Source organism: Anguilla anguilla, chromosome 12, assembly GCF_013347855.1.
Source record: "Anguilla anguilla isolate fAngAng1 chromosome 12, fAngAng1.pri, whole genome shotgun sequence".
NCBI classification, from domain to species: domain Eukaryota; kingdom Metazoa; phylum Chordata; class Actinopteri; order Anguilliformes; family Anguillidae; genus Anguilla; species Anguilla anguilla.
Window position 1 is genome coordinate 4,081,483 of NC_049212.1, and position 12,894 is coordinate 4,094,376.

General features: G+C 43.1%; 1 protein-coding gene across 2 annotated transcripts; it reads right to left on the reverse strand.

Moving 5' to 3' along the window:
• Positions 1–3,904: 3,904 nt before the first annotated feature.
• LOC118208867 lies at positions 3,905–12,402 on the reverse strand. Of its 2 annotated transcripts, none has more exons than XM_035383815.1 (6): positions 10,816–12,402; positions 10,670–10,699; positions 10,452–10,577; positions 10,274–10,357; positions 10,093–10,188; positions 3,905–9,999 (listed from the first exon to the last, which is right to left on the reverse strand). In XM_035383815.1, the coding sequence occupies exon 6, from the start codon at positions 9,609–9,611 to the stop codon at positions 5,544–5,546; it is 4,068 nt and encodes a 1,355-aa protein (XP_035239706.1). In that variant the 5' UTR covers positions 9,612–9,999; positions 10,093–10,188; positions 10,274–10,357; positions 10,452–10,577; positions 10,670–10,699; positions 10,816–12,402; the 3' UTR covers positions 3,905–5,543. Both variants share the same exon structure in this region, with proteins under 2 accessions (XP_035239706.1, XP_035239707.1).
• Between the last annotated feature and the right edge of the window lie 492 nt (positions 12,403–12,894).

Below are 12,894 nucleotides of genomic sequence, written 5' to 3' on the forward strand. Positions count from 1 at the left end.
TTACTTCACAGCGCACAACACTAGACGGTACATAGACGCTGTAAAAGATTTGGTCTGGTCATACAATAACAGCTACCACAGTACAATTAAAATGAAGCCTGTTGAAGTAAATGAAACTAATAATTTTAAAGTGTTCAAAAATATGTATAGTCTGCTTCTAAAAAGACCTAAACAGCTAAAGTTTAATTTTGAGGAGGGTGACTCTGTCAGAGTTTCCAAAGTGCGTGGAAAGTTTGCAAAAGGCTATGAACAGACATATACAGATGAATATTTCACTGTTGCTGAAAGGGTCCACAGAACCCCGCCAGTATATAGGTTGAAGGATTATGACGGCGAAAACATCGAAGGCACGTTTTATGAGAAGGAATTACAGAAGGTTATTGTGGGCAAAGACAAAACGTTTAAGGTTGAAAAGATAGTGGCGGAGAAGAAACAGAAGGGTAAAAAGCTGGTTTTAGTCAAATGGGTCGGCTGGCCTGAAAAGTTCAACAGTTGGATACCTGCAAGCCATGTGTCTGACATCTAGGACATATAGGCAATAAGTTATTTGAAAAGCTTACATGACCCTACAAACGCATTAGGCAACCATGGAGGATACAGGTTTCTACGTTACTCTCCCGAGTAATGCGTCTTTGAGCATTTACCCTGAGAACAAAATTTCAAGCTATACAACCAAGTTTGCCAGACCCATTGAACTGCGTGGGGAGTGGGAGGTTGGCTTAGCCGAAATCCAGTACCCACACACTTGGAGTACAATAACACGTGATGACTGTGCTTTTTATACGTACGATCATATCAAAAAAACTAGAATAGCTCATTCAATTAGTTGCGGGTATTACAAGAATATCCCCATTCTACTGGCTGAAATGAACCACAATTCTGAACCCATGCTGGAAGGAGTTGAAATTGCATATGGTCCTATAAAAAACAAAATTTACATCGTATGCGAGCCACACATCTCATTGTCGGCTGAAGGAAAAATAGCTAGGATGCTCGGTCTCGAACCAGGCGTCAACTTGACATCCTCTAAACCGGTGGCGCCACACCCTGTCGACCTCAGCGCCGGGTTCTACACACTGTACGTCTACACGGACGTTATCGACTACCAACGTGTTGGTGACAGTTTTGTACCCCTGCTACGAAATGTACATATATCTGGAACAAACAGCGACATCATCACAATCTCGTATGAGAAGCCACACTACGTACCTGTGAGCAAGAAGCACATTGACAACATTACAATTGAACTGAAAACGGACCAGAACCAGAACGTAAATTTCCGTTACGGGAAAGTCATAGCAAAGCTGCACTTCAGACCGGTGAAGCACCATTATCACGAGTAAAAGATGGCTAGGTCTGGCCTACACATAGATCCATACAGATACGTTGATTATTATACGGCGCAAGCGGGTAATGGTTTGCCGGGGTTTAGTGGTGGGAGTGTTATGTATGGTGGGGGTCTTGGTGGTATTTTTCGAGGATTGTTCCGAATGGCTTTGCCGCTACTAAAGAAAGGACTCAATATAGCCAAACCCCATTTGGCCTCTGCAGCTAAGAACATAGCCAAGGATGTGATCACTAATGTTGTGACAAGTCGTTTGAACACGGGCGACCAGGAAGGATCAGGGCTCATGGTGATGACGCGACGTAGACAGAAAAGACCTCCAGGGGGGCGTGTCTCAAACATGTCAAAGTCTAAAAAACGGAAGGTGTCAAGCATTCGGCACACAGTTGGTAAAAGCAAGAGGAGGGTGAAAAAGCACACAAAGAAGAAGAAGGTTACAAGGAAAAGTAGATACATTTTTTAAAAAATGGCCTACATACACAACATGTCGGGGGAATGCATGAAGTCGGAACTGGATCTTTTTGCAGTGCCGTATACACAAACAAGCATTGAGAAGAACATCTATGTAGAGGTGCCCCCACTGTCAGCCATTTCAGACACAGGACCTCTAGAGTTCTTTATTGCTGGTAATGGTGAAGATTACATTGACTTGAACAATACACTTTTATACCTTCGCTGTAAGATCACCCGCGCAGATGGTACTAACATTGCGGCAGCTGACAATGTCGGACTGATTAATTACCCCCTAGCGACCATTTTTTCCCAAGTGGATGTTTCACTGGGGGACCGACTGGTGAGTCAGTCTAGCAATACTTACCCCTACCGGGCTGTTATGGAATGTCTACTGAATTATGGGCATGAGACACTGTCTAACCAGTTCACAGCCGGGCTCTTTTATAAAGATACCAGCGGACATATGGAGGATACAAGCACAGAAGGTGACAACACGGGCCTGAAAAACAGAGCCCTATATACCGCAGAGAGCAAAACTTTTGAAATGCTCGGACACATACACGCGGACATGTTTTTTCAGGAGAGGATGTTGATAAATGGTGTCGATATTAAAATTAAAATGGTTCGGGGTAAGGACGAGTTCTGTCTAATGACTGCAGATGACCGTCAATACAAGCTTAAAATGGTGTCGGCCGCACTATTTGTAAAAAAGGTCAGCGTCTCCCCAGCTGTGAAGCTCGGACATGCGCAGGCGCTATTGACCACTAATATAAAATATCCTATTGATCGGGTCAGCATGAAGACTTTCTCATTAGCCTCAGGTAGTCGAGTTTGTAATCAGGAGAATTTATTTTTGGGGCAGCTACCAAAAACGGTAATTATAGGGTTGGTTGATAACGACGCCTTTACAGGGGTTTACAACAAGAACCCGTTTAATTTCCAACACTATAACGCAGAGTTTGTGGCAATGTATGTTGATGGGCAGCAGTTTCCGGCCAAGCCATTTCAACCTGATTATCAAAACAGTAGCGCTATTCGAGAGTTTTATAGCCTGATCCTCGCTACCGGTAGACATTTGAAGGACCAGCCCTTGTTAATAAATCGTCAAGAATATACAAGCGGTTACACGCTTTATGCTTTCAATCTGGCCCCTGATGAAGGTTGCAGTCAGCATCTATCCCTGATCAAGACGGGAAACATGCGACTGGAAATGAGATTCAGAAACGCGCTACCCAGAACCGTAAATATGGTAGTTTATGCGTGTTTCGACAATATCATTGAAGTGAACCAGAGGAGGAACGTGCTGTATGACTATTATTAATCATGAACACCAGAGAATTAGCAGCCGTTTTGAGTAACAACCCACATACAGGAAAAGACTTTAAAGGGGTGTTGGCCTGCGACGAGCTACCGGATAATAACCTGCATAATTTCCCCGCTTTGTACATTGTGAATACGCACCCCCGAAATAAGCCTGGAGAACACTGGCTAGCTCTGTATATGTGTGCGGATAAAACGGGTGAATTCTTTGACTCCTACGGTAACCCTCCGGACTATGAATATTTCCCAGACAGTATCAGTAAATTTCTGCACAAGAACTGCGAGCGGATTGTTTACAACACGGTGCAAGTGCAAGACCCGCTCAGCGCGACGTGTGGCCAGCATTGTGTGTTTTACTTACACCACAGGGCCAAAGGAACCCCTTTTAGCAGAATCATGTCATTATACTCTGATCATTTAAAAATGAATGATGCAATGGTTTCAAAATATGTCGATAAAATATATCTGGATAAATGTATGAAAAATATGTTATCGTGTATACAGACTGTAAACTCTTTTAAAACCTTTAAAAAATGTCATGCTTGTAAAGAGTAAGTAAAGAGACACAGGTTTGAAAGTAAAACGTAACGTAATTTTATTTAATCAAATAAACATGAATCAAAATTACATTTTTTGTCACAGCGTATCATTTATACTAGACATGTTAAAAATCTAACCATGTTGAACGGTCTAAAACTGGGGTTGAAAAAGCAGGCTCTGGGATTTCATAGTCCTCTCGAGTTTTCAACGGGGTCCGGCTTGCTATTGGTAATTTTTTGTGCGAGCTTATCGTGCTGCGTACACCGTGATTAGGAATGACAGAAAGAGGCATATTAATTGTGGCTAAAGCCTCAATAAATGTTTGCCACCCCAGGGGTCGTCTATGATCGGCAACCTTGTGAGGCGCTGTAACGTTCTTTATTAGATCCAACATATGCGAGCCGGTTACCGCTTTACCCTTGAAGACAAACTCCCCTTTGTCGTTCCATGTTGCAACATTTCCGGATTTAGCCATTTTTCCTAAGACGTAGGTGGCATTTTTTTTGCTTCTAGATGGCACGCTTTGTATAACGTCCTGAACCAGCTGGGCATCTTCAGTATCGGTGACACCGCTAGAGGGTGTTGGGCCATCTTTGACTTCTGATTCGGAACCCCCAGCAGGGGGAAATGATAATGTTAATTGAGTTGATTCTTTTTCACCTTGCTTGACAAGAGCTATGAATCTTTGTAAAACAGCGGTGTACAGCTTTGCCTTCTCATGAGGTCCTACATCAGTCCTTGCTAAGATGTCGCGTATGGTTTGATCCAATTCATTTTCAACAGTTTGACGGATTGGCTCTGGTGTATAAGTGAGATTCTTTAATTTATCCAGTTGTTTTTGGGGTACTAGATACATCTTTTGAGCATTCTCCATGGCTTAACCACTGCGTGACGTTATCAAACTTGTTAGAAAGGGTATTGCGACACTCAGCAGAGGTAGAAGGAATCCCCCTTTTTGATTAATTACTTTCTTCTTCTTTTTGACTGAGTTTTTTTTGTTAGCAAGTAGTTTAATCCTCGATCGTTGTTTCCTTAATTTTTTCAGCTGAGTATCCGTTAGGGGTATATTACCACGTAAAACATTGAGAGCTATTTCACAAATTGTGTTTATGAGTTCCGGAGAAGCCGACTGTAAAATGGCATGTCTTTGCTGCGCATTGCCCTCAAATAGAGCTTTTAAAAGCGGCCAGTGCCGTTTAATACGTGCCGACATTACTTTTTCTTTAGTACATAAGCCACGGGCCACTCTGGAGGGTACAAACCACTTCTGAGGCGAAACTCTTCTGGTGTCTGCGCTTTTAAGTCCACCAAAAGATAACCGTAAGGATTTCTGGTCGCATCTTCAAAAGATTCAAGGAAAAACTTGGAATGTCTAGGATACATTTGTCGCGCTAAAATATTCACTTGCATTTTATCTCGAGGATTTTTGAACAGAACAATGTAGTTGGCGTTAAGATTTATCGTGCGACTCTTTTTACCCTGAAAAAAAAGGTTTTGTACTAAATATATAATACTTAAGTTTCTATGGTGTGTATACTTGGTAAAAGCTTTTTCCACCTCTGTGCTCTCGCTGGCTGTTTCCATCAGGTCATCGATGATGATCAAATTGGTTTTGTGTAAAGGCAGCAACGTTTCATCAGTCAAAGATTCAGGGAGTCCTTCTACAAACTGTACATTTTTTATTTTACAAAGTATATCATCATACAGCGGTTGCCAACAAGTGTAACACCACACAATATTTTGAGGCACAGAGGACAACACATTATGGGCATTTTCCAGCAGTCTTTTGACAAAAACACTTTTACCGCAGTTTGAAGGGCCTGAAATGATGCAGGAAAAGGGGTGTTGTAGGCGGCTGTCAAAACCCTCACCCTCTGACACTGGTTTAGTATCCATATGGCAATGTCTGGAAGTCCGGGAGCAAAACTCGCTTGTTGTAAACCACACGGAATCTTTTAGAGACTGTGCGGTTCCTGAGAATGAACGCTTTTTTGTCCCTAACAATCTGTTGTGTGGTTGTGGCGACTTCCTTGGCGGGGTCATTTTTGTGAGACACATAGTGATCTACCAAATCAGTGAGGGATGAAAGGTTAACAACCTGCGTGTTAGTATGATGTAGTGTTATACCTTTCACCTTCATGCATGTTTTACCTCCCCGTGTTCTGTAAGCATATGTTTTCGGGCCCCCTGAAACAAATTCCACAATGTGGTCGCCGGTGTCCAGCTCACTCGTCAACTCACCCAAAAAGTCCCCGAGCGGAGGCACCCAGTCACCTGGCCGACTCACAAAGATTACAGAATCTGTGTCATGATACAGAACCCTGTCAGGCAATTTGTCCATGAGGTTGTAAAGCTCAAGGCGTGCGTAAGCGGTGGTGAATGCCGCTATAAGCACATTACTGTATTTGGGTGGTTTTGAGAAACCCTTGGCATAACGCCACTGCACAAGGGCCACATCCTCTGTAATAAATGAAAAATGTGAGATTTCATACTCTTTGGAAAACATGTACAACAGAAACTGCTCCGGGTCATGGATCAAGGCGGTGTTAACTTGGTTTGTTCTCTGACCGAATTTACCCCAAAGGCTGTTCAGAAAAAGTTTAGAAATTTGTCTTTTGGCTTTATTGACACAAATTTTGCTGGGGTCTAAATGTATACCCTCCTTTTCCAAATAACTCTGCATGTATCTATCTTTGTCCAAATCATTAGACACCCATGAAGGGTACCCAGAGGCTTCCTGTTTACCCTTTAAATGTGTGTTTATGTAGCCGCTAAAGAGCGAATCAGAGCGCTGTGGGAAATGCCAAACTTCGAAAATCTTGGCAACCTGGTACCCCTTCTCAACAGCCTTGGCTAGTTCGATACTACACCAGACTCCGGTGAGAGAACGCTCCTCGTCAGAATGTACACATTTGCCTTGATGTTCAGACACGGCGCAGGACCTGCAGAGGGGAAACATTAATTTTCCAGACACCCTGTAAGGTAGCACGGGTAGGTAAAGATCCCTAGGTGGGTATATTTTGGCTTTGATCAGACCAAAATAGTTTTCAATCGGTTCAAAGTCACGGAAGATGATGGTGGGGTGATCTGTAGGGTAGACTTTAGTCTTGTTCACAAAAGGGTAGAGACTGGTAAAATCATAGTAATGGATCTGCTCATCTTCTTGCACCTTATATTTAAGCCGAAGAGCATTAGTTCTACCGCCAAACAGAGCATCACGTGGTTCCAGACGTTCTGGGTAATCAGAACAAAGCAGGAATGTCTGTACCTCGGGGCTCTCCTTTTTTAGTCTCACCCATTCGTGCTCCCACAAAACAACCACATGCAGATTGTAGGTGCTACGCAGAATATCAATTTTTTCTTGAGATTTTCGATACATGGAGCCAAAATCTTGTTTTGTGAGCGGATTAATGGTGTTTGAATCAAAACACTGAGGACAGCCATGGAACAGACAGCCGTGGAACTCAAAGGCTGTACGTACACCCCCCACCTCTGAATACCCGTCTAAAAAGTACGGCCCAAATTTAACCTCCCCCCGGTTCAAAGCATGCTGTATGAAAACATTGTCACGATGGCTCAGATATTCTAACCACTGAATTGCCGGTGTTGAAAAAGACTTTTGCTTGAGAATGTAATTGTCAGGCGTAGTGATAGCCAGTGTGTCTTTGGGCAAAAAACTTGTGCAGAATTGTTTCATGCATACAGAAGCTATTGTAACACCCTGAAAAGGGTCAAGACCGGTGCAGCTGAGTACCTCGCGTCTAAATCTCAGACACCCCTCCCGCAAAATGACCACGTCATTAATACAATACTCAGACATCTCCTTGCGAAAGTCAAACACCCTTCCAGATACGGTTGCGTACCATTGCATGAACTCAGACCTCTCCTTTTCTGACATGGTGTTGGAACCATAGTATAAAGGTGGTGGGTACGGGCCTGTATAATTTTGATTAGCGACGGTGTTCCAAAAGTGTGGAAAGTAGCCCTTTTTGACATTTTCAAAGCCTAAAGCCGATGGCATGGCGCTCAGCTTCATTGTGAGGAAGCTGAGAGAATCTATGTACCGCTGTTCAAATGCGTCATCGGTGATACAAAGCAGTTTGCTGCCTTGAGCTATAATGGATGGTGTGACGCCTTGTTTAATTAAGTGTTGCATGATTAGGTAGCCATCATAACCCTTCGAATTGTGTGCAATAAATGTGTACCCTTTGTATTTCGGGGTACGGAACCGACGGGTAAAGGCCTCCACACAACCGTCACCTGCTGCTGTCCAACGCACCCCGTTAAAATCAATACAGCATATAAAATTAGCGACGTGTACACCGTCATCCTGTCGGCACTCAAAATCGTAAAAAACATAGCGCTCGCTCGGCTGTTCAGGTTTGACTTGCTGAATGTAACAAGCATGTCTACTATCAGCAACCAGCTCATCATTACAGTTGACGCAACGCCGCACACTACAACGATGTGGCACAGGTTTTTTAGAACTGATGATGTACATCCTGCCACACTGTTCGCAATACTTGTGTGTGTCGCATGGGGCGCTCATTTTACACGTAGCATTATTCATTTTGGTGACTTTATGCGCTGTGTAACAAAAGGCGGACCGACATATACGTCTACAGTCTTTACACTTTACCGATTTTAAAGGGTGCGAAGAACATTCAGCACTAAAACAAACATTACAGTAGTATTTGCAGTGGTGGTTAGCTTTTGCTGTGAAAGGTGTGTAACAGTAAGCACACACGTACGCACTGCCTAAGAAACCTTTCAACGACTTTATACCAAAGTAATGTTCGTTTTCTAGGTACAAAAACACTGTTTTTGGATGCGGCTCTGGGTTTGTTTGAAATTTGCAAAAGACATTCTGAGCATTACGGTACCACACAACAATTTTGACCTTTAACAGTTGTTCAAACTTTTGTATGTCTGAAAAAGACACCATATCCTGCACGCCCAGGCCTACAGACGTCTGCAAATGTACGGCGTCTTGCTCCACCCGCTCTAACGTAAATTCCGGGTTTAACATCTGAGACAAGCAAATGGCAAAGCAGAGGTTATTCTCAACGTTGTGGCTTACAAATAGATGCCGTAGTTTTTTTCTTAAAATCTCATTTCTGAGACATGTGGCTATTTTTCTACGGACACCACCATTTGGGTTTTGAACTATCTGAACCACCAGTTCCAATGTATCATCAGAAAGGATTTCAAAATTGCTCTGAACCAGATCCCCAACCATACCCAAAAATGTGTCCAGATCGACACTAGCGCCATTAGCAATTATGGACACCCCCTCAGACAGGGTGTCACCACGCAACTCCAGCTGAAGCACGTCATTGGGTCTAGCCAGCTGCATAGCTCTATACAATACATGGTCAAGTAAGTTTAGCAACACATTATAGAAGTCCTCATAGCTGTCCACGTCGTGCAAGGATGCAAAGTTAAACCGTTGCCTAATTTCGACACAATTAAAGGAGGGCCTTTGCACCACTACCATGTCAGGACCACAAGTCACCACACCATCATCATCATCATTACTATTAGCCGCGGCAGCATGCACATCGTCAGAACCTTGTGGGTTATCAGAGGTAGGTGTTAGTGGTGATTCATTAAGATTCCCCCCTTCCTGGTTTAGTCGCTCTAAAGCATCGTTCAGAAAACCAAGAGAGTCTGCTGCAGGGGTTAGTGCACCATCACCGGCGGTAAGGTTTGCCAAAGCCTCGTTCAACCGCTCAAAGTAATCACCAGCCATTTCATGCATGTCATTAGTGTCATGGTTAATATTGTTAACAAGCTGTAGCAGATTTGGGTTTATAAAAACATTTGGAATGTTTTCAGCAGCTTGTGGGCTGTTGTTTTGAGTTATAGCTTGAATTGCATGTAAAATTTGTGTGTTAATGTTCTCTGTGCTGTGTGCCCTGCCTGACTGCTCTGGTTGTTGCCTCTGTGCCATTGCTAATACTTCTCAAAGATTGTCTGAAACACCTTAAGCCGCTGTTCTGCCAAACGATACTCAGACTCCTTCAGCACTGCGAGACGCTGTTCAAACAGATGAGACTCAGACTCCTTCAACACCGCGAGACGTTGTTCAGCCAAATGTAACTCACGATTGAAGATTTTCAGAGCTTCCAAATGGACTGAGACCTTAAAGGGCTGTCTTTCGGCGTCCTCTGGCTTCTGGAGAATTGTTTGGGCAGCTGGTTGCTCCTGGAGGTGTGATTCTCGGGCCTGTTGTTTTCTTTCCTCAGCACTGCCGTCCTCTCTGTGGCCAGGGGCTTCCTCAAATGTTTGCTCCTGGAGGTGTGCTTCTCTGGTCTGTTGATTGGTTTCCTCAGCAGTTACTGCAGAAAAGCACCAATATTTAGCTGCTTTAGTTTCAAACCATACTTTTCATCAAAAAACTTTCAAGTACCACAAGTTCTTAATAGACTTACCGCACTCTTCAATCTGTATAGGCTTTTGTGCTGTGATCTGTTTCACCACCGTTTCTCCCAAGGCCCTCTCTGCCACGTGGTTCTCAGTACCTGATTCTGTGGAAATAGTTTCATTTTTTTTTTGTCTAAATTGCATACAAAACAACAATATGGTGACAAAGATATTAGAAATAATTCTCACCGCTAAAAAGTCTCCTTTTTTTTTTGTTGAGCTTTAGACGGGATTTTTTCCCCTCTTCAAAAGTTGTTTCTGGTTCTTCTCGCCCTGTATAAGGAAGAATATCTGTAAATAACTGTAAATCCTTCAACCAACATACTAAACAAAGGAAAGGTTTAAGGTTTAAAGAAAGGATTCTTACAAATAAGTGTAGGTGTCGATAAGCTTGCGCTCTCCTCGGCAGGGTTGATCCGCACTTGCTCCGGTGTTTGTGGATTTGTTGGTAGGCTTGGCACCAGCTCTTCATCCGTTGTCAAGATCTCTAGAACTGGTAAAAAGTCATCCTGTTTTATAAGCAAACTCAAAAGGCGGGCCAATGAACAGTGTTGTTGTTAATGCATATGCAAATTGCTGACCCACCTTCGTTCATGACTTGAGTGCTGGGCGTATCTGTTTAAAAAACAAACAAAAAAAACAAAAAAACTTTAGCTTTACCAGGCTTTTGCATTAAGTGTATTTATTCTAGAGAATTAGAAAAAGAAACTCAAATAAATGTGGGTACTTACAGGATACATCGTAAAAGTCGACTCCAGACATTCTTGATTGTGGTTTGATAACTTCTCACCAAAGTAAAGAAGCTGTGTCCTGGCCCTAATTTATGGATGGTTTGTAACCCCCAAACCCCCACCCTTGACACTTTTAGGGCGGTGTCTCAATGAAAAATAAAATATTTAGTTATAAACAGTAGTTTGAAATACACTGCTTTACAAAATCCTGTATAATTATTCAATAAGATTTTGACCTCGTTCAAATATTTTGCAGCCTATAGATACCAAACACATCTATATAGCCCCTAACGTACACAATTTTAAACCTTTTTTTTTTTTAAAGACTTAAAAATGAAGTAGCTAGCATCCCCATGTTTTATTTCTGACATGGGGGTGTATAAAAAACCCCTATTATCTCTATTATCTTTATTCATTTATAAAACCATCAGCGCACTCGCCCTGTTGGAAAAGCAGGGATGCCTTTGCCATGTGCATGGATTCACAGAAGCTAGAGCACACCATAAACATCCATTTATACCAACACGTGATGTCAATGTAAGCTTTAGCTAAAAATATTTTTAATACAACATTTTATGAAGATCAGTGTAATTATTCAATATGTTTTATACCCGCTTATATGGTATCTAACGTGTGCAATCTCCACTTAAACCCCTTTTTAAAGGCTTAAAATGCGAGTAATATTATGAAATAGACGCTAATCGAGTTGTTTGTAAGAAATGTTTTCTTTCTTACATGGCTGTTGAAAACAAGGGCTGTGCCTGTATTCAGAAAAAAGAAAAGGCATAAACCATTATCCTTGTGTGAAATTTACCATTTACCACAGGGCCCGCGCTCCACAGGCCACCCACACTATGAAACTAAGTGTCGGCGTACTCACCCCCTCCCCAGCGCTTCACAGGGCCCCCCACCGTTTGTGTCCGCACGTGTCTGTGTACTCACCCCCCTCCCCAGCGCTTCACAGGGAACCCACCTGTTCCGCCACATCCCCACCATGTGTCACGGGCACGCCTGTGCCTTCTGCATGCATCTCCCGCCGTACAAAACGTCGCTGCCTATTGATTGATGGGGATCTTCAAAACTTTGTGTGGGGGCATTGCTCTAAAGCTACAGTGGCTCCTGCCTAACTCTGTCCATGCTTACCGGCTCGCTGTGGCCATTTTGATCCTCGCTACTCAGCTGTGAACATCTACCTAGAGATCCTCCGCTTCTGTTTTGTCGCAGGAAATCAGCTAAGTAACTAACGCATGTGCTTTTTTCTACTTTAGCTTTCTTAAAAACCTCTCTTATGCCACTTTAACACACCCTGATTCAGCTTGTTAAGACTATGCATACATGCCTGGGCTTGTTTTCTTTAAACTAACGCCAAAAGAAAACATGCCTGGGCTTGTTTTCAAAATGCGAGTAATATTATGAAATAGACGCTAATCGAGTTGTTTGTAAGAAATGATTTCTTTCTTACATGGCTGTTGAAAACAAGGGCTGTGCCTGTATTCAGAAAAAAGAAAAGACATAAAACATTATCCTTGTGTGAAATTTACCATTTACCACAGGGCCCGCGCTCCACAGGCCACCCACCCCTGTCCTGCCACACCCCCCCCCCCCCCCTGCTGCTGCAACAACAACAACCCCATCCCTTTCCCCATACCCTTCCCCCTCACCAACCAAACCATAGCAGAGTTCAAAAGGTAAAACCGATCATTCCAATATTGACAGTTTGTACATCATAGAAAATCGGACCATATCAGAGGGGGGGACCATATTAAGGGGGCGGGGCAAGGGGCGTGGTATCGATCGATCAATCATTTTGACAATAGGTGCATCTTATTTCTCTCTCAGGACACAGGCAATCTCTTATAATTCTCCAAGGAGGCCCAGCAGTTCCTTTATACCAAACAGTCCAAAGGGCAATTTCAAATTTGTCTTCTTGGTTCATCCATTGCTGGTGTTGGCCTGTTATTACATTTGCTCCCTGCAGGTTTACCAGGAGGAGCGGGACCGAGAGGTGTCGCAGATTGTCTCAGATTACACAGAATCGCTTGACCCCCTGACCTTGACTTCAGGAGACGATCACCTTTC

Excerpts from the sequence above, each read along its gene's own strand:
- LOC118208867 (XM_035383815.1), bottom strand. The coding sequence starts at position 9,611 with ATGGCACAGAGGCAACAACCAGAGCAGTCAGGCAGGGCACACAGCACA.